Source organism: Zalophus californianus, chromosome 6 (genome assembly GCF_009762305.2).
Source record: "Zalophus californianus isolate mZalCal1 chromosome 6, mZalCal1.pri.v2, whole genome shotgun sequence".
NCBI lineage: Eukaryota > Metazoa > Chordata > Mammalia > Carnivora > Otariidae > Zalophus > Zalophus californianus.
The window spans coordinates 26,931,023-26,949,968 of record NC_045600.1 but is presented as its reverse complement, the minus strand read 5'-3'; the positions used below and the strand labels follow the sequence as shown (position 1 = coordinate 26,949,968).

Sequence of the window (18,946 nt, the reverse complement as noted above, 5' to 3'; positions counted from 1 at the left end):
AAAACAAAGAAATACCATCTCCTCCCACCCATCACCATCAAAACATGCTACCGAGCATCTCAGTCCTTTAATCTTAGACTATAAAAATGTCAGATTGCAATAAAATTACAATTCAACAAAAACATTTTTCTAAGTATGTTCTCATTCCCTGTAGTGTTCCTAAACTAATTTAGCTCCTTCTCAAGTATTAACAAACAAGGAAACAAGAAAATTCTCAGAATAGTTATTCCAAATTACTTGTTTTTAAAAAAATTTACTATTGTTCATGGATTCCAAAATTCATGGTACACATTAGCAGGAGAGTGTTTTTCTGTCAATGGCTGAATTTAAATGCGGATAACTATTTAATTATATGCAGTTTTCCCTCTGACCCTACCTATAATACTGGTCAGCATCCAAATGTTTAAAATAAACAACTGGTCATGTTTACTTAAAAACGTTATTGCCTCATCACCAAGAGGTTCTAAGGCATCCAAAAAGTGGTAGCTCTCAGCTCTAGCCACGAATGCAGCTTGCACACAAGCTGTCTCAAAAAGATTAGGAACTTCTAGTGACCGCAAATGGGGTAAAGCAGAAGGCACATGTTATCTGTAGATGGTTCAATGATAAAACTGTTTTAACATAAAAAACTCAAAGCCTGCCAAGTCAGATAATGTGAACTACAAAGCCATCTAAATGCCTGCAAGCCAAAAAGAAAAAGGAGAAGAAGGAATAAAAATGTGTCTATACACAAGTCAACTTGAGAAGTCACCCTGCAACTTAGCTTTTCAAGAACTGAAAACTTTATAAGGTTCTTGGAGATATCAACACATTCAAGTTCCAAAATAGAGCAACTATATTAAAATACAATTGGCAAAAAATTCAAATGCCACCACACGTTGAAAGACACACAATAATAAAAAATTCTTTAATAGGGTTTGTGGTGGGCACTGTTCTAGGGACTTTACATTCTTATTCATTTAGTCCTGATAACATCCCTATAAGACAGGTACTATTAAGATTATCTCCACTTTACAGATGAACGAACTGAAGTACAGATAGATTAATTCACACAATGTCAGACAGCTAGTAAGAGGCAGAGCAGGAGTTTAATTCCATTAGTCAGACTCCAAAGTTCATGTTAACCAATGCATGTTTTATGTCAGCTTTTTTTTTTTAAACCTAATAACCTTTTTGGATTTCAAACACTAGGATAGTTTTGTGCAATAAGAAAAGTACAGGCTTTGGAATCAAATCAAACCCAAACAAACCCCTGAACAAAGTCAAGCCTCAGCTTCCCTATATGTAAAAGGAGGACACTTAAGTTATTGTGAAGGTCAAAGAAGATAATATAATTAAAGTGCCAAGTACGGTATACAAGATAGGGGTTCTTAACCCTACGTTCACAGACATTGTGTGTCCACGGATGGGCTTCAGAGTCTCTGAGTCTCATCAATTGTATGACAAATGTTGTATGTACTCATTCTTTTTTTTTTTTTTTTTTTTTAAGAATCGTCTCTGGCTGTCCACAAACCTTCAAGAGGTACCCGATCTCTGAAAGGCTAAGAACCACCGAAGTACACAGAAGCTACTCAAAAAAAATGAAAGTTCTCTTTCCCTTCTTATTCTCAAAAACTGTCCCTTTTCCATTAAGGGTGACACATCAAGGCTTCTCAATAAATGTCAATTATTCCCCCACCATTTTCCTGCCTTGATAACTAGTAACATATGCAAGCTTATGCCCCAGTTTTCTAGAGATGGTCTAAAGAAGGCCCTCAAACGATGATTCATCCCTCTCTGCACCGAGACGAATACACGGCATTTACTCGAGAGAATCGTGAGAATCATCCACCTAGCTGCACGAAGCACCATGTCAGGAAGGAGAACTGAGTAGGTAATAGAGCCTCCCAATTGCACCCTAGAGACCTGACACCTCAGCGCTGAGGGATGAGGAGAATGTGTTTCCCTAGACTACTGGAAAACCCAGAATTCCGTTCCCCCTACCCCTGTCCTGCCTCTCTGGACCTCTGGTGCAGGGAGGTCCTCGAGGCAGTGCCCCGGACTAGAGAGGTAGAGGAGAGAAACGTTACCCGAGCAGCGCGGCGGAGTCCCACCTCTGCTGCCGGGAGCCGCGGCGGTAGCACTCGTCGCAAGACTGTCCCAAGATCCTCCTCCCAGAGACCCCAGTACGGATCTCGGCTCCAGCTGGGAACCGGCTCCAAGCTTTTCCGTTTCCCAAAGCGGCTTCCGCTTCCGGGCTAGCCTTTGCAGGAAGCAGTATTTGGATGACGCAGAAGTGTCGCGCGGTTGGTGATTCCGGAAGAAGCAAGAGCGCGGCGTGAACATGGTGAGAGGAGGGTTTAAGAAGTGACTTTGTAAGACCACATTTTAGGGGAGCAGATAGAGCCAATCAGCCGTTAGCCCAATTTCCTCTGTATTACCCTTAATTATTTTCATTCTGATTGTAGTTCTTAAACTGCTCGAGCGGTGCCTGCTCTTCTCTCCTGAGTGGGGACAGGAGGACCAGTTTGGGGCACAGAGGATAAGAGGTGCTGGGTTTTTGAGGGAAGAAGGGAAGGGAATAGACAAAACAAGAGAAAGAACTCAAGAAGATACGATGTATTTCCAATTATTTTAACTCTAAAATTTCTCTTTCAAGGGGAAGCAAAAGAAAACCAGAAAGTATGCGACCATGAAGCGAATGCTTAGTCTCCGAGATCAGAGGCTGTGAGTATCTGGAATCTATTCCCAAAGATATAAGAGTTAAGAGGGCATAAGTAGTAAAAGTTTTATCATTATTTTGTGTTTACGTTAAAAATTATTGTGTCTTGGTTTTATATAGCATAGGATAGTAGACAAGTGTGTAACAGCCACTTAGATGCTGAGCGATTACTCGGGGAAGGGATGGAAAGTAAACATTTCTGAAGTGTTCGCTCTCTTCCACCGTTTTTATGTATTTTGTTTACGATATCACATTTAAGCTTCCTAGGAGTTTGGTAGGTAGGAATATCTTTGTGTTTTTGCCTTTACACTTCTTATATTACCCAGGGGGAAAAAATGTTAAAATTGTTGAAAGATGGTGAGGTCAGAGACCATTTTTGTCTTGTGTCCCCAGCACCTGCCACTTAAATACTTTTAAAAGAGAGAATGGGAAAACACCTAGATGTCTCCATTTTATAAATCTTACAAGAATCTAAACCACTGTGGGAGAGTGAAATGACATTCCCTATTGTAAACTTCCCTGCTTCAGTGAAGAACAAAGTTAGGAAATAAGGACTGGTCTTGGGGCACCTGGCTGGCTCAGTCAGTAGAGCATAAGACTGTTGATCTAGGGTGGTGAGTGCAAGCCCCACATTGGGCCTAGAGCTTACTTTAGAAAGGAAGGAAGGAAGGAAAGGAAAGAGAAAAGAAAAAAGACTGGTCTTCATTGTGTTTAATAACCTTAGAACAAAGGAATGGCCTTCAGAGTTATTAAATTGTATTCTCAGCCTTTAGTATGTATGTATTATGTAATTTTTAGGGAACTTGCCTCATTGATAATATTTTATTTCCAGTTAAGGGTTAAATTTTGTGTATGTATTTTTACATTTTAGCCTTTTTTAAGAGGCATATGGGGGAAACTTTTTCCTCCCTACTATTGGAACATTTGAGTCTTCAGAAGATAAATGTCAGCCTGTTTCTTCACTGCATTGAAGTGGATTTTGATCCTTAATACGAAGAGCTTCTGACAAAGAAATGATAGTATAACTTTTATTTACCCATTAACAATTTTTTTTTTTTTTAGATTTTGTTTATTTGTCAGAGAGAGCACAAGCAGGGGAGCGGCAGGCAGAGGGAGAAGCAGATTCCCCACTGAGCAGGGAGCCTAATGCAGGACTCAGTCCTAGGACCCTGGGATCATGACCTGACCTGAAGACATGCTCAGCTGACTGAGCCACCCAGGTGTCCCCCCCATTAACAATTTTTATGGATTATTGGCTAGAGATTCTTAAATTTCATTATGTTTAACTGATTAGTTACTTTCAGCCTACTTCCCACACAGTTATTTGTGCTATGGATATTAACATGAAGAAATCACAAAATAGGATGTCCTCTGTAAGCAAAAAAAAAAAAAAAGGAAGAAAGAAACTTTACATGTTGAATGAGATTATAACTGCAGTGATTTTTTTCTTTTGCAGTTAATTTACTTTCTTTTTTCCTAGTAAAGAGAAGGACAGATTAAAACCTAAAAAGAAAGAAAAGAAAGATCCCAGTGCACTCAAGGAAAGAGAAGTGTGAGTAATCAAAAATTTCAAATTTTCCTTTAAATGTAGAAGAGATATATTAGAACCATAGAACTCTTAGAAATCCGGGCTCTCCTTAAGCTGTTTTGTAAGCCATCTGTAAGTCTGGCACAACTATGCAAATGAAAGTGATATTAGTGAACATGTATCCATTCCAGTAGTTCGAAAGTTTTTGGATTTCATGAAGCAGTGAAATTTCCCCTAAAATCTTGGGGATTAGATCTAGAATTATTAATTTTTCTTCTTTGCCAAGATCTTTCAAAAGAAACAGTTGTCACTGTTTAACATACCAGTATTTGATGAAAGATGTTTCACCAAAAATAGTAAGGACAAAATTTCAGGATAAAGGTCATTCCTTTTAAATAAATACACTTAATTTTATGAAACCTCATCATATTTTCTTTATTATCTCATTTTGCCCTGGATTGGTAATGGATATTTCATCACAGGATTTATTAGGATTTATTTCCAATGAATAAGGGAAAAAGCTTAATCTATAGCAAACAGTTCGAAGCAGAACTTGATTTGCATTGTTGATATCAAAGCATCAATGTAGACATTACTTTGTGTTTTGTGTCTTCTTCCTTCAGCCCCCAACATCCTTCCTGCTTATTCTTCCAATATAACACACAGCTGGGCCCACCTTACCACATCCTGGTTGATACCAACTTTATCAACTTTTCCATTAAAGCGAAACTTGACTTAGTACAGTCAATGATGGACTGTCTGTATGCCAAGTGTGAGTATCATACTTTTGCATTTCGTGTCATTTGTACAGAGTGATTATAATTATCCAAATACATGAAAAGAGGGGAGTGGGGTCCTAGTTAGTTGGATTTCTGGTCATTTAATTTGCTCACTATAGCAATGACCATTTTCGGTGAATTGAAATATAATGCAGATGTGACTGGGAGTAATTAAACCTCACAATCAGAATACACTTAGCCCGCTTTGATGTTGTGGACATCAATTTTGAACATGGGATGGGAATTTTTTTTTTTTTTAAGATTTTATTTATTTATTTGACAGAGAGAGACATAGCGAGAGAGGGAACACAAGCAGGGGGAGTAGGAGAGGGAGAAGCAGTTTTCCCTGCGGAGCAGGGAGCCTAATGTGGGGCTCGATCCCAGGCCCCTGGGATCATGACCTGAGCCGAAGGCAGACGCTTAATGACTGAGCCACCCAGGCGCCCCAGGATGGGAATTTTTTGTTTTAGAATTCTGGATTTTAAAATTCTGGGTAAATGAAAATTTATTACATTTTTCAGAATTCTTTTACACTAAGGAGGAAACAGTCTCCATTCCACTCCATTGTGGAAAAGCTAAATAAGGTATTTTGCTATTTATGGTCACAGAACTAGAAGTGATGCTGGTTAACAACTCTTAAGTTTATTCAGTTTGGTATTTATTTGCACCACAAAGGACCAGACGTAGTTTATTTCCACCTGTGTATGCAGTTTACCATTAGTAGCTTTCTCTTGTGTTTGGGTGTCCCCTCCTTCAAGTGATCTTCCTTCACTACCATGAGTAAGAAGAAAATCTAGGCCATGTACAAGGGAATCGCTTCCTAATAATGAGATCTGTTGCATTTTGCAGTGGATTTACATTTATATTTTTTCTAATCATCTAGTTAAAGGTACAAATGAAAACTAGACTTATACTTTGCCATAAAGAATAAATCAAAGGAAAAAATTTGCACGTCCTTTAATTTTTAAAGGATGCTATCTAATGAACATTTATAGAGTGATAGTAATGTAAATGTTTATTGATTTATTGAAACTAATACGTTGGGAAGATGGGCTAAGAAATGTGATGAGTAAGAGACCTAAATTCTTTAAATGCCATAAAATTAATAAATATAAAAGTGCATAAGTTTATTATATCAATATATGAAGGTAACCACCAAATGAGAAAAACAGCTAATGAAGTAAAATAGTGGTCTGTAAGGATCAGAACTACTGGGTGGGAAAGGATCAAGGAACAGTAATTTTTTCATACAGACGTCTCCATATTTCTTTTTAAGCTATGTACATGTAATACTTTAATTGTTTTAAGCTTGTAGGGGGTGCCTGGGTGGCTCAGTTGGTTAAGTGACTGCCTTCAGCTCAGGTCATGATCCTGGAGTCCCGGGATCAAGTCCCGCATCGGGCTCCCTGCTCAGCAGGGAGTCTGCTTCTCCCTCTGATCCTCCCCCCTCTCATGTGCTCTCTCTCTCTCTCATTCTCTCTCTCTTTCAAATAAAGAAAGAAAGAAAGAAATCTTTAAAAAATAATAATAATTGTTTTAAGCTTGTAGGAATAATAAAGAATAACCTGAACTGGGGGCCCTACCTGCCTGTGAGAGTGGACTAGGGTGGCCTTGGATGAGGGAAGACAGTAAACTTTGGTAGACTTTTTGTATTCCCATGGTGTTTTTTGTAACTATAAGTAAAGTATGCTAGCTGCTTATCTAGGAATGCTGTGACCTACTTATAAATGAAATCAATGGAGGGTTCAGGCATGGCCCTTTTAAGGTGAATTGTTTCCTTGACTCTCTAGTTCCATCACTGTTATCTAAATGGTGACCATTTAGGAAAGCTTTCGTCCTAGAGGAGTGCTTTCTCTAGATGTGGATACTTGGAGTACAGCTATAATGTGTACAGCTAAATGCTCTCACTGTGCCTTTCCTTTTCTTTTTTCTTTTTTTTTTTTGATGTAGTGTTCCAGGATTCATTGTTTGCATATAACACCCAGTGCTCCATGCAGAACGTGCCCTCTTTAATATGCATCACCGGGCTAACCCATCCCCCACCCTCCTCCCCTCTAAAATCCTCAGTTTGTTTCTCAGAGTCCATAGTCTGTCATGGTTCATCTCCCCCTCCAATTTCCCCCCCTTCATTTTTCCCTTCCTACTATCTTCTTGGGTTTTTTTAACATATAATGTATTATTTGTTTCAGAGGTACAAGTCTGTGATTCATCAGTCTTACACAATTCACAGCGCTCACCATAGCACATACCTTCCCAGTGTCTATCACCCAGCCACCCCATCCCTCCCACCCCCCACCACTCCAGCAACTCTCAGTTTGTTTCCTGAGATTAAGAATTCCTCATATCAGTGAGATCATATGATACTTGTCTTTCTCTGATTGACTTATTTCGCTTAGCATAATACCCTCTAGTTCCATCCACGTCGTTGCAAATGGCAAGATTTCGTTGTGTTTTTTTTTTTTTTTTGATGGCTGCATGATATCCCATTGTATATATATATATATATATATATATGTACCACATCTTCTTTATCCATTCATCTCTTGATGGACATCTTGGCTCTTTCCATAGTTTGGCTATTGTGGACATTGCTGCTGGAAACATTGGGGTGCATATACCCCTTTGGATCACGACATTTGTATCTTTGGGATAAATACCCAGTAGTGCAATTGGTGGGTCATAGGGTAGCTCTATTTTCAACTTTTTGAGGAACCTCCTTACTGTTTTCCAGAGTGGCTGCACCAGCTTGCATTCCCACCAACAGCCTAGGAGGGTTCCCCTTTTTCCGCATCCTCGCCAACATCTGTTGTTTCCTGACTTGTTAATTTTAGCCATTCTGACTGGCGTGAGGTGGTATCTCATTGAGGTTTTGATTTGGATTTCCTGATGCCAAGTGATGTTGAGCACTTTTTCATGTGTCTGTTGGCCATTTGGATGTCTTTGGAAAAATGTCTGTTCATGTCTTCTGCCCATTTCTTGATTGGATTATTTGTCCTTTGGGTGTTGAGTTTGATAAATTCTTTATAGATTTTGGATACTAGCCCTTTATCTGATATGTCATTTGCAAATATCTTCTCCCATTCTTCGGTTGTCTTTTGGTTTTGTTGACTGTTTCCTTTGCTGTACAAAAGCTTTTTATCTTGATGAAGTCCCAATCGTTTTTTTTTTTTTCACTTGTTAGCATTTAATGAACGCCCTCAAAGGTGGCTTCAAGCTACTAGAACGCAGGCGCCCCCCGACACCCTTAATCTTCTCCTCTGCTCTTCTACTGAAGAATTTGGCCTTCACGATGACAGGCTGTTTTGGGAGTTTTCCCTTTCCCAAAACTCTGTAGTAGCCCGATCGCACCACATCAATGATAGGAGCAGCTCCAGTCTTGTTTTTGGCAGCACTTACCCGTGTCTGCTCACTGACCAAGGTCCACAGTTTATCAAGGTTGACAGTTGGGCAGAAGCTCTGGTTCCTCTTTAAGTGGTAATGTCTCATACCAACTTTTCCAAAGTATCCTGGGTGATATTTGTCGAAGTTGATCCTGTGGTGATGCATGCCACCAGCATTACCCCGGCCTCCTGGGTGCTTCTGGTGCTTGCCGATGCGGCCGTGGCCACGGCTCACGTGGCCCCGAAGTTTCCGGGTCTTCCTCAGTCTGGATGGCATGTCGGCAGCTCAGACGGAAAAGCCCAATAGTTCATTTTTGCCCTTGCTTCCCTTGCCTTTGGCAATGTTTCTAGGAAGAAGTTGCTGCAGCTGAGGTCGAAGAGGTTGGTGCCTGTGTTCTCCTCTAGGATTTTGATGGATTCCTGTCTAACATTTAGGTCTTTCATCCATTTTGAGTCTATTTTTGTGTGTGGTGTAAGGAAATGGTCCAGTTTCATTCTTCTGCATGTGGCTGTCCAATTTTCCCAACACCATTTGTTGAAGTCTCACTGCGCCTTTTTTGAAAACAAACTTATTGGGGCACCTCAACCTTGACTGGTGGCTCAGGCAGTTAAGCATCAGCTCTTGATTTTGGCTCAGGTCATGATCTCAGGGTTGTGAGATCGAACCCGGTTTTGGGCTCCAAGCTGGATGTGGAACCTGCTTAAGATGCTCTCTCTCCCTCTCCCCACCTCTAAAAAAAACTTAATAATAATAAATAAAAACTTATTAAGGAAAATACCACTTTCTGTAGTCTTCTATGTAACATAATACCTCAAAGGAAAGGTTGAAGAAACATTCAAGTACAGTACAAATTCAGTTACCTAGGAGATTCCTTAACTGTTTTTAAGCTCTAGCTGTTTAATTTTTCCTCACTTGCCTTTATACCTGAAGGAAGACCTTTATCTTCCTCTTCCCTTGAAGATGCCCCTTTGATCTTTTCATAGCTCCTGGTCCCATTTCTGCCTGATATTCCAAAAAGGGAGGATAGTTAGCTTTCCATCAGCTTTCTTTTCTGCCCATGAGTGCTCTTCCCTGTTACCTTCCCTTTCTTGATATCCTCTTGCTGGGCCTACTTTCCTGCTCCAGATGCAAGCCCTTGCTTGCTCTACTGCCACGTGGCTCTGAAATTGATCCTCTTAAGGTGCGTAAAGCCCTCTGATTCCATGACTGTCTGATCTTACTGATTTCATATCTCCATTTTACAACTGCTTTTTCTTCTGGACATTGTACTTAGTTTAAAATTTAACTTTGTCCGCATTCAAAAATATTTCTGTACTTGTAAAAAAAAAAATCTAGCATAAAAACATTAAAGCTCCCTATAATGCCTTTCCTCAGAGAGGGACAGTGTTTATTTTTATTTTATTTATTTTTTATGTTTTTTTAATAGACTCCACACCCAGTGTGGAGCCCATTGTGGAGCCCATTGCGGAGCCCGTTGTGGGACTTGAACTCATGACCCTGAGATCAAGGCCTGAGCTGAAATCTAGGGTTAGATGCTTAACTGAGCCACCCAGGTGCCCCTCTAAAACTTCGTATACAGTCTCTGTGAATTATAGGTTATTTTTGTTTATTTTATTAATGAAAATGGATCATAGATTATTTACTATTTGTCTTTGTGCCTTTTTTAACAGCTCTGAGATATAATTCACATACCATTTAAAGTGTATGATTCAATGGCTTTTAGCATATTCAAAGTCAATTTTAGAATATTTTATTACCCAAAAAGAAACTCTAACCTCTTAACCATCATCCCTACCTTTCCCATTTCCCTCCCTAGACAACCACTAATTTGCAGTCTGTCTCTATAGATTTGCCTGTTTTGGACATTTCATTAAAATGAGATCATATAATATTTTGTGCTCTTCCATTTAGCATGTTTTCAAGGCTTGTCTGTGTTAAAGCATGTATCAGTACATACTTCTTTTCATTACCAAATAATCCATTGTGTGGCTAGATTATTCGTCCATTTTTTCTTACTTTTTATGTTGAACAAATAACAAATACATCTTTTTTTAATGGTTTTTTATTTATTTGAGAGAGAGAGAGCGTGTGCACACATGAGCTGGGGTGGGGGATGGGAGGGCAGAAGGAAGGAGAAGCAGACTCCTGCTGAGCAAGGAGCCCAACTTGGGGCTCCATCCCAGGACCTGAGCCAAAGGCAGACATTTAACCAGCTGAGCCACCCAGGTGCCCCTTGAACAAATATATCTTGAACGTTTTGCTGTGTCAGTATATATAGTGGACCTCATTCTTTTTTTTAATTCACATAGTATTTATATGATTTTTAAAGGTCGATATCCTATTAGATATTTTGGATTACTTGCAGTTTTTACCTTATTATAAATAAGGCTGTTTTAGTGAATATCTATGTGAATATGTGTCTGTTAGGGTAGAGTAATTCTTTAGGATGCATTTCCGGCAGCTGTATTGCAATATCAAGGGGTATGTATATTTTCTTATTTTAACAGGTATTGCAAAATTGCCCTAAAATAGTGGTATACATTTTTGTGTGAGAATACCTGTTTCCTCGGTATTGGGTATTTTCCTTGTTTAATCTTTGCCACTCTAATAGGTAGAAAATGAAATATTGTTTCAGTTTATAGCTCTTTAATTAGGAGTGAGATTGAGCACCCTTATGCTCATTGACCATTCTGTGTCTTTCTCTATGACCTGAAGGGTATGAACTGAAATGTGGTGTGGTGGTTAAGAATCCAGTCTATAGTGTGGACTCTGAGAAACAAACTGAGGGTTCTAGAGGGGAGGGGCGTCGGGGGATGGGTTAGCCCGGTGATGGGTATTAAAGAGGGCACGTATTGAATGGAGCACTGGGTGTTATACGCAAACAATGAATCATGGAACACTACATCAAAAATTAATGATGTAATGTATGGTGACTAACATAACATAATAAAATAAAATTAAAAAAACAAAAAAGTCTATAGCCTGACTGCCTCCATTCAAATTTCGGCTTCACCATTTGCTTCTACTTATTTCTTTGTGCCTTAGGTTCCATCTGTAAAATGGGGATGATAATAATAACAATGCTACCTGATAGGAATTATTCTGAATATGAAGTGAGCTATCCTCATAAAGTGCTTGGCCCAGTGTCTGGCAAATAGCACATAACTTAAGCTATCATTACAAGCTCTTTGTATGTTAAAGAAATTCGCCCTTTGATCAAAGTGTAGAAATATTTTTCCTAGTTTATTTGTATTTTGATATGATTTTGATAGCTGTCAAACAGAAGTGTTCTGTTTTTATGTGATCAAATTTACATTTTCTGATTAATTGCATGGTTTCTTTTGGTTCATATTTAAATTTTTTTCCATCTAGAATTTATTTTAATATAGAAAGAATGACAGGGACCCAGCTTAATTTTTGCCCCCAGGCGCATTCATGACACTTTATGAATCTGTAGTGTGGGGTTGGGACCGTTCGGTTCTCTAGTTTCCTCATCAATAGGGATTTTATTCACCTCTAGTTCTCATTGTTCATTTCAGTGTGTTATTCTGTCATTCCAGAAGCCTCATGGGTCTTTTAAAGACTCTAAATAGGATATAATTCAGACTAAAACCAAAGTTTCTTTACAAGTTCTGTTATTAATATGTATTTTTTTTTCCTGGCAGGTATCCCTTGTATAACTGACTGTGTAATGGCTGAAATTGAAAAACTGGGGCAAAAGTATCGAGTGGCTCTAAGGTAGGAAGGAGCTAGTCTAGATTGGTATACTGAAGATTCTTTTGATCCTCTTTCATCTGTTTGCTGTGTGAAGATTTCTTGGATAATTAGTTTATATATGAAAAACTAGTTAACTATTTATGATCAAGAAAGCAAACATTTGAAGGTTAAAGAATTTTAAGCTGAAAATTTTTTTTAAAGATTTTATCTATTTATGTGAGAGAGAGCCTGAGCTGGGGTGGGGGAGGGGGCGGCGGTGGGCAGAGAAGAGGGAGAAGCAGGCTCCCCCCTGAGCAGGAAGCTGGCCAGTCCCCACGGCTCTATCCCAGGAGCCCAAGATCATGACCTAGCCGAAGTCAGACACTAAACCGACTGAGCCACCTAGGCACCTTAAGCTGAAGTTTTTTGAATGCAGTTAGGTAGTCATATTGGTCTTGTAGGCCTCCTTTTAAGTTCCTCTAGATTTCCAATTAGAAAGTGTCTTTTTATTAGTTATCTAGATATCTCTTTTAGAATCTCACACTTAAAGGATTCACATTCTGAGTTTTGAGCTTACTCTAGAAAGTACACTTGAATTAAAAGTAGTGGTTCCCAAAATATGGTCCATGGACCCCTAGGAGTCCAAAGATCTTTGCAGGGAGCTTAACAAAACTATTTTCATAATAATATCAAGACGTTGTCTTTGTCACTGTGCTGACATTTATACTGATGGCAGAAATGCTGGTGCCTTAGTACCAATCAAGACAGTGGACCCCAATAATGTTAGTAGACTTCGTATTCTTCACTGCCACTCACTGGCAGTTAAAAACAAAAAACAAAAACAATGCAGGGGTGCCTGGCTGGCCCAGTCAGTAGAGCATGCAACTTTTGATCTTGGGATTACAAATTTGAGCCCTGAATTGGGTGTTTTAGAGATTACTTAAAAAACCTTAGGGGCACCTGGGTGGCTCACTCATTAAGCATCTGCCTTTGGCTCAGGTCATGATCCCAGAGTGCTAGGATCGAGCCCTGCGTTGGGCTCCCTGCTCGGAGGGAAGCCTGCTTCTCCCTCTCCCATTCTCCCTGCTTGTGTTCCCTCTCTCACTCTGTCTCTCTGTCAAATAAATAAAATCTTCAAAAAAATTTTTTTTAAATAAATACAATCTTTAAAAAAAAAGCCCCAAAACAGAGTCCCTTAAGAATATCCTTGATGAAGCAGTAAAATTTGTTGACTTTGCTAAATCTCGACCCTAGAGTACACATCAGTATTCCTTTTGATGAAGTGTAAAATACACCTACAGCACTTCTGCTGCATACCCAAGACTCAAGCTTGCCTCAGTGAAAAGCATTTGTGCTTGTTTGAGTTGTGAGCCAAACCAGTTGCTTTTCATGGAATATCATTTTTATGTGACGAATAAGTGACAAACACTGATTTTTCAGACTGTATTTTGCAGATAGTTTCTCAAAAATTAATACAGTGAATCTGTTACTTCAAGGAAACAACTTAACAGTATTAGTTACCAATGATAAAATTCAAGCTTTCAAGTGAAAATTAGAGCTTTGAGTATATGTGCTGCTGAAGTGAGCACTGAAAATTAGAGTTTTGAAAAATCATGAGCTTATCACATTCCCAATACTAAAGACCTTTCTGTTGAGACCAGTGGATACTGAGTATGATTTTTTTGGTATTGTATAATGAAATGTGTTAATATTTGGGAAGATTTGTGTGATTCAATGAGTTGGTATTTTCCAAATGATCAATGAATAATATTACAAAATCATGCATGGGTAAAAGATTCAATCAACGTCCAAGATGTATCAGTGAATTTGTGCGTCTCTTTGTGTGTCACCTTTTAGAGTTATAAATTACGTACTGTAAAATTCACCAAGTTTAATTGTATAATTTGCTGGGCTTGGCAAATGTGTACAGTTATGGAACCACCATCATAGTCATGATATAGAACATTTCCATCACTCCAGAAGTGTGATTCCATTTATACGAAATTCCAGAAAAGGCAAAACTATACTAATAGAATATAGTGGTTAACTGGACCTGAGCATGAGAAAAGTGGATTAACTGCAGAGGGACACAAGGAACTTTTTGTAGTGACAGAAATGTTCTATATCTCAATTATGGAGATAGGGACATGGATATATAGATTTGTCAAAACTCGTCAAATTTTACACATACTATCAGTGAATTTTATTATTTTTCATTTATACCTAATAAAGCTAGTTTTTTTAAAGGCAAAGAAAAATGGGAATCCAATGTATGAGTGGTAGCACTGTTTAGCTGAATGGGAAAGTGAGAAACTATTAAAATATTGATTATCACTGTAGAAAGAAATAAAACTGGGTTCTTACCTCTTTCACAAAAATCAGTTCCAAATAGATTAAGTATCTAGACTATTACAGAAAATATAGAGAATATCTTAGTGATTTTGGAGTGGGCAGGGCTTTCTGAAGAAGTCCAAACCATAATGGAAAACTAATCAATCTGACTATATTGAAATCGAATACTGGGACACCTGGGTAGCTCAGTTGGTTAAGCATCTGTCTTGGGCTCAGGTATGATCTCAGGGTCCTGGGATCAAGCCCTGTATAGGACTCCCTACTTAGCAGGGAGTCTGCTTCTCCCTCTGCCCCTCCCCCTGTTTGTGCTCTCTTGCGCTCTCTGTCAAATAAATAAATAAAATCTTAAAAAAAAAGAAATTGAATACTACTTTATAACAAAAGACAGCATAAACAAAGCAAAACAATAAGTCACAGATAGTGAGAAGATACTAGTAATGCATATAATCAACAAAGGGTTTATTTTCAAAATACATAAAAAACTACAAATCCATAAGAAAAAGACAAAATCCTTAAATTCACAAGGAGATATCATTTCATACCCAGCAGATTGGCAAGAATTGAAAAGTCTACTTAACAATGCCATGAATAGTTGGGACTGGGGACCAGTGGGAATTCTCATATTCAACAGATAAGGATGTAAAGTGGACAGTCACTTTGGAGAGCAATTTGGCAATATCACTGCAGAAAGTTCTGTCTTCTCAGCCCTGTTTCACTCTCCTCTGCACAAACACTCTCTCCCTACCAAAGATATGCTTGCTCTTCCCTGAACACCAATGAACCATTTTATAGATGGTTGGTGCCCTGTTTGGAACATGCCTGCCCTCGCTTTGTGTGGAATATTCTTTCATCTTTATTTTATTTAATCTCCATATAATTTTTTTTAAGTATACCAAATTCTCAGTGACTTAGCTCTGAACTACTGCAATATGGAATATTTTTCTTGCCCTTGGTACCTATGTGCTGCCTTGTAGTTTTATTCAGTTTGTGACTCATCATTATGTAATAGGAAGAACATGGTTCTGGGAATCACAGACTTGGGGTTTTTCTTTTTTCAAATTTGTATGAAAATAACATGTTTGATTTATTTATGGCAAACAATATAAACACGTATATACACTAAAAAGTAGAAGTCCCCCGGCATGTTCACACTTTGTCCATTCTTCCACCCTAATGGTAACAACTGGGAAGGGTTAGTGTATAGTTAGTATATGTTTTTCCAGACCTTTTTTCTAAGCAAATGCGAGTGTAGAGAAAGACAATGAAAGAGATTTATATTTCCTTAATTGAGTCGTATATTGTTCAATGACTTTTTTTATTCAACAGTTTGAATTTTTTTGAGTTTGTTTATTCAGCAAGGCTTCCATGTTGGTACAGATAGCTCTCTCTTTTTTTTTTTAAACAGGGTGGGGCATCAAAATATATTTAACTTTTACCTTGCTGATGGATATTCAGACTATCTGCAGTTGTTCACTGTTATAAAGTGTTCTGTAGTGGCCATCCTTCTGCCTATATTCTTGCACATTTGTGGAAGACAGCTTCTAAAAGTGAAATGGTTAGGTTAAAATTGTTTGGTTTTGAATCCTGGCTTTTCCCACCTGTGTACTTAGAACAAGTTAATTAATCTCTCTGAATCTGCTTCCTCATTTGTAAAATGGAAACGTAATTCAAAGTTCTGTGAAGATTACCTGACCTAAGGCACGCCAGCTTCTCTCTCAGTTGTCTTTCCAATTAGAAGATAAGTTGCAGGAGGTGAGAGTTGCTTTAAAATCTGTACATAGATCAAGTCACTCTTATTTCACAGATAAAGAGTCAGAAAGTTATCCAATTGCCTGAATTGTTGTTAATCCAGTTTTGTAACCCTTTAGGATTGCCAAGGATCCAAGATTTGAACGATTACCATGCACACACAAAGGAACCTATGCAGATGACTGCTTAGTACAGAGAGTAACTCAGGTATCATCAGTTTTTAAATGTTGACTTTGTGCTTCACAGGAAGCGTAGGTGCCCTCATTTACTTGAAGTGGATTGGAAATGTATACTGTACCTGTAATGGGAAAATCACAGGCTTGGGGAGGAGACATGGATTTCAAATCTCAGCACCTGCATTTAATTGGGTATGTGATTTGGGGCACTTACTGATTCTTTATTCCACCAATCATCTCTATAAAATGCTTTAAGTGAGTGAGTGTACATATAATACCAGGTTTCACCTCCCTGTGAATCAGAAATCATCCATTTCCATTACTCCCCATGCAGGAATTTTGTTCCTCTCCACCATGCCCAAGCAAGTGTTTCTCACTTACATCTGAGTGTCCTAGGATGCTGTCTTACAAGTACCTGGAATAACTAGGTTTTTGCTTCTTCTGTTCTGGCCTCCTTGTCAAGCAACACAAGAACTTCTGCCATTGATTGTCCTTACTGGAGCCTCCTCTGCTGGGGATAATCATCTCCGTCTGGTGACCACACTGCCATCCCTTTAGCCACTCCATCCCATGGGGTGGAGACAGCATTTGCCTTAACTTCCCACAGCACAGCTGACACCAGGCTACAACTCTTTTCAAGATTGAATGGGAGATTGGGGTGTGATGGAAGTAAAATATAATACAGCTGGCAGTTAAATGGTACTGCTTTCAGAACTCCTAGGCTCGTCCTGGAGATCCATTCTGGCTTCATGGCTGAGGAAGTAGCCTACCTCCACCACCAGGAGCTCTCAGAGTAGGCCCAAGCCCAGAGATTCCAGGAAAGGCAAAAGCTGTGCCCTCCGGTCTAAGGCATTTACTCTGCCTTTGCATTGAGTCTTTTGGGGTGTTTCCCCAAACCAAGAAATCATCTGCCCTAAATGTGAAAGTCCCTTCCACTTATGAGACAAAAAACAGTTTGCAGCTTTTAAATAGTTTTTCTGTCTTCTCCCCCTCAAGATTCTTAGAGCTACATTCCCCCTTGGCAACTTGTTACGTGTTTTATAAATAGGAGCTCCTAGATCATAGTAGATACTCAACAAATTATTAAGACCTTTCCTTCGCTAATTACTGTGAAAATGAGTAATTCTCTAGATTAGCCAATGTACCATTATTCAGTATCACTAAGTAGACTCAATGTGTGAACACTCAATGGTGTCTCTTGCAGCACAAGTGTTACATTGTGGCCACAGTTGACCGGGACCTTAAACGAAGAATCCGGAAGATCCCTGGAGTTCCCATCATGTACATTTCTAACCATAGGTGAGAACTGTCTCTTGGGGGGAAGCGATTAAAAGTATATAGCTGATATCAATTAAAAATGAGGTCAGGTTATAGGAAGATTTGAAAGCAATTGCTGTATCAAAGGCTCACATAGTTATATTTGAAGAAATGAGACAAAGTAACAAGAACAAGGGCAAAAGATAAAACTACGATTTGGGAATGAGGCAGACATTCCCATTGCTACAGTAAGATTACTAGAAGAAATAGAGATGTGTAGCTCTAAATACAAAGCAGTATTTGAAATTAAGCTAATCTTTTTGGCCAGAAATATCTTTTTTTTTTTTTTTGAAAGCCTAGTATATGTGATCATCACCTTATCTGGGAAACTAAAAGCTTATTTAAAAATAAAACAAACAAACTGATCTTTATCCTGCTTGGATGTTCCCATGTTAGTGCTCAGTCTATTACTGTCTCGCTTTTCAACCTGGGAAGAACACAATATAGTGGGAGGAGTTGGGCTTACCTGGACTTAGTGCCTGGCTCCCTCACTTGTTAACTTTCTGACTTTGAAGAATAAAGATATTAAAGTCAGCATTTTGCTATAAATTATTCATTATGATATCCCTTTAAAATGTTCCCACTGACAAAAAGGATTCATAGTGGGGAGGTGAAAGTGTTGCAGTCAGTAAAGGATGGGTTTTTAGGTGGGTTCTGGACCCACCTTTCTTACCAGTGTTAATTTTTTGTCCTGATCAGGTACAACATTGAGCGGATGCCAGATGATTATGGAGCCCCTCGGTTCTAATTCTTAAAAGATAGAGTTCCTCTGCCTTCCTTTACCAACTTTTTCTGTTGCCAGTTCATATTAGCAATATGCTGTAGCATGAATTATTCTTCTTACCCATTTGCTCTGTTATGAGCTGACTGTAGTTAAATACACTCACTTTTTGATGTTTTGAAATTGATATTTTGTATCATTTTAAATATTGTTGCATCTTTTTATAAATCAGATGATTGCTCATATAATTTGATGGTTGTTGTTTTATATTGACTTACTCAACAAATACTTATTAAGGTTATACTAGGTACTTAATAAGGTATGGTCCTGCCCTGAAGACATTCGTATTATTATAGGGGAAAAGAGAAACATATATATGAATAAATATAGTAATATAATGATGCCACGTTAAAAGTATGAGGGAATAGACCTGTATGTGAAAAAATAATGATTTCTTTCTAGTTGGTTAGAGTGGGAAGGAAGGGAAGGCTAGAGGTAGTAATGTCTGAGTTATCTTTAAAAATGAATAAGAGCTTGCCCAGTATA

General features: G+C 38.6%; 2 protein-coding genes and 1 pseudogene across 11 annotated transcripts in view; 1 reads left to right on the top strand and 2 right to left on the bottom strand.

Moving 5' to 3' along the window:
* AREL1 (apoptosis resistant E3 ubiquitin protein ligase 1) overlaps nt 1-2,218 on the bottom strand; it is a 42,066-nt gene extending 39,848 nt beyond the window's left edge. For 4 of the 8 annotated variants that reach the window (XM_027570100.2, XM_027570104.2, XM_027570105.2 and 1 more), the window contains exon 1: nt 2,070-2,217. The gene's annotated coding sequence lies outside the window, so the exon portion shown is untranslated. Of the gene's footprint in view, nt 1-2,069 lie in introns of all 8 variants that reach the window. The other 4 variants (XM_027570106.2, XM_027570103.2, XM_027570101.2 and 1 more) reach the window with 4 other exon arrangements.
* Nucleotides 2,219-2,254: 36 nt separating this feature from the next.
* FCF1 (FCF1 rRNA-processing protein) lies at nt 2,255-18,650 on the top strand. 3 transcript variants are annotated; one of them, XM_027570110.2, is made up of 9 exons: nt 2,281-2,326; nt 2,448-2,528; nt 2,639-2,706; nt 4,182-4,253; nt 4,853-5,001; nt 12,055-12,127; nt 16,306-16,393; nt 17,567-17,661; nt 18,379-18,650. In XM_027570110.2, exons 3-9 carry the CDS (start codon nt 2,672-2,674, stop codon nt 18,425-18,427), a joined length of 561 nt encoding a protein of 186 aa, XP_027425911.1. In that variant the 5' UTR covers nt 2,281-2,326; nt 2,448-2,528; nt 2,639-2,671; the 3' UTR covers nt 18,428-18,650. The 3 variants fall into 3 exon arrangements, with proteins under 3 accessions (XP_027425910.1, XP_027425911.1, XP_027425912.1); XM_027570109.2 differs by lacking the exon at nt 2,448-2,528 and having other exon boundaries at nt 2,255-2,326; nt 18,379-18,648; XM_027570111.2 differs by lacking the exon at nt 2,281-2,326 and having other exon boundaries at nt 2,343-2,528.
* On the bottom strand, nt 8,218-8,665 carry LOC113909090 (annotated as a pseudogene).
* Nucleotides 18,651-18,946: the final 296 nt, after the last annotated feature.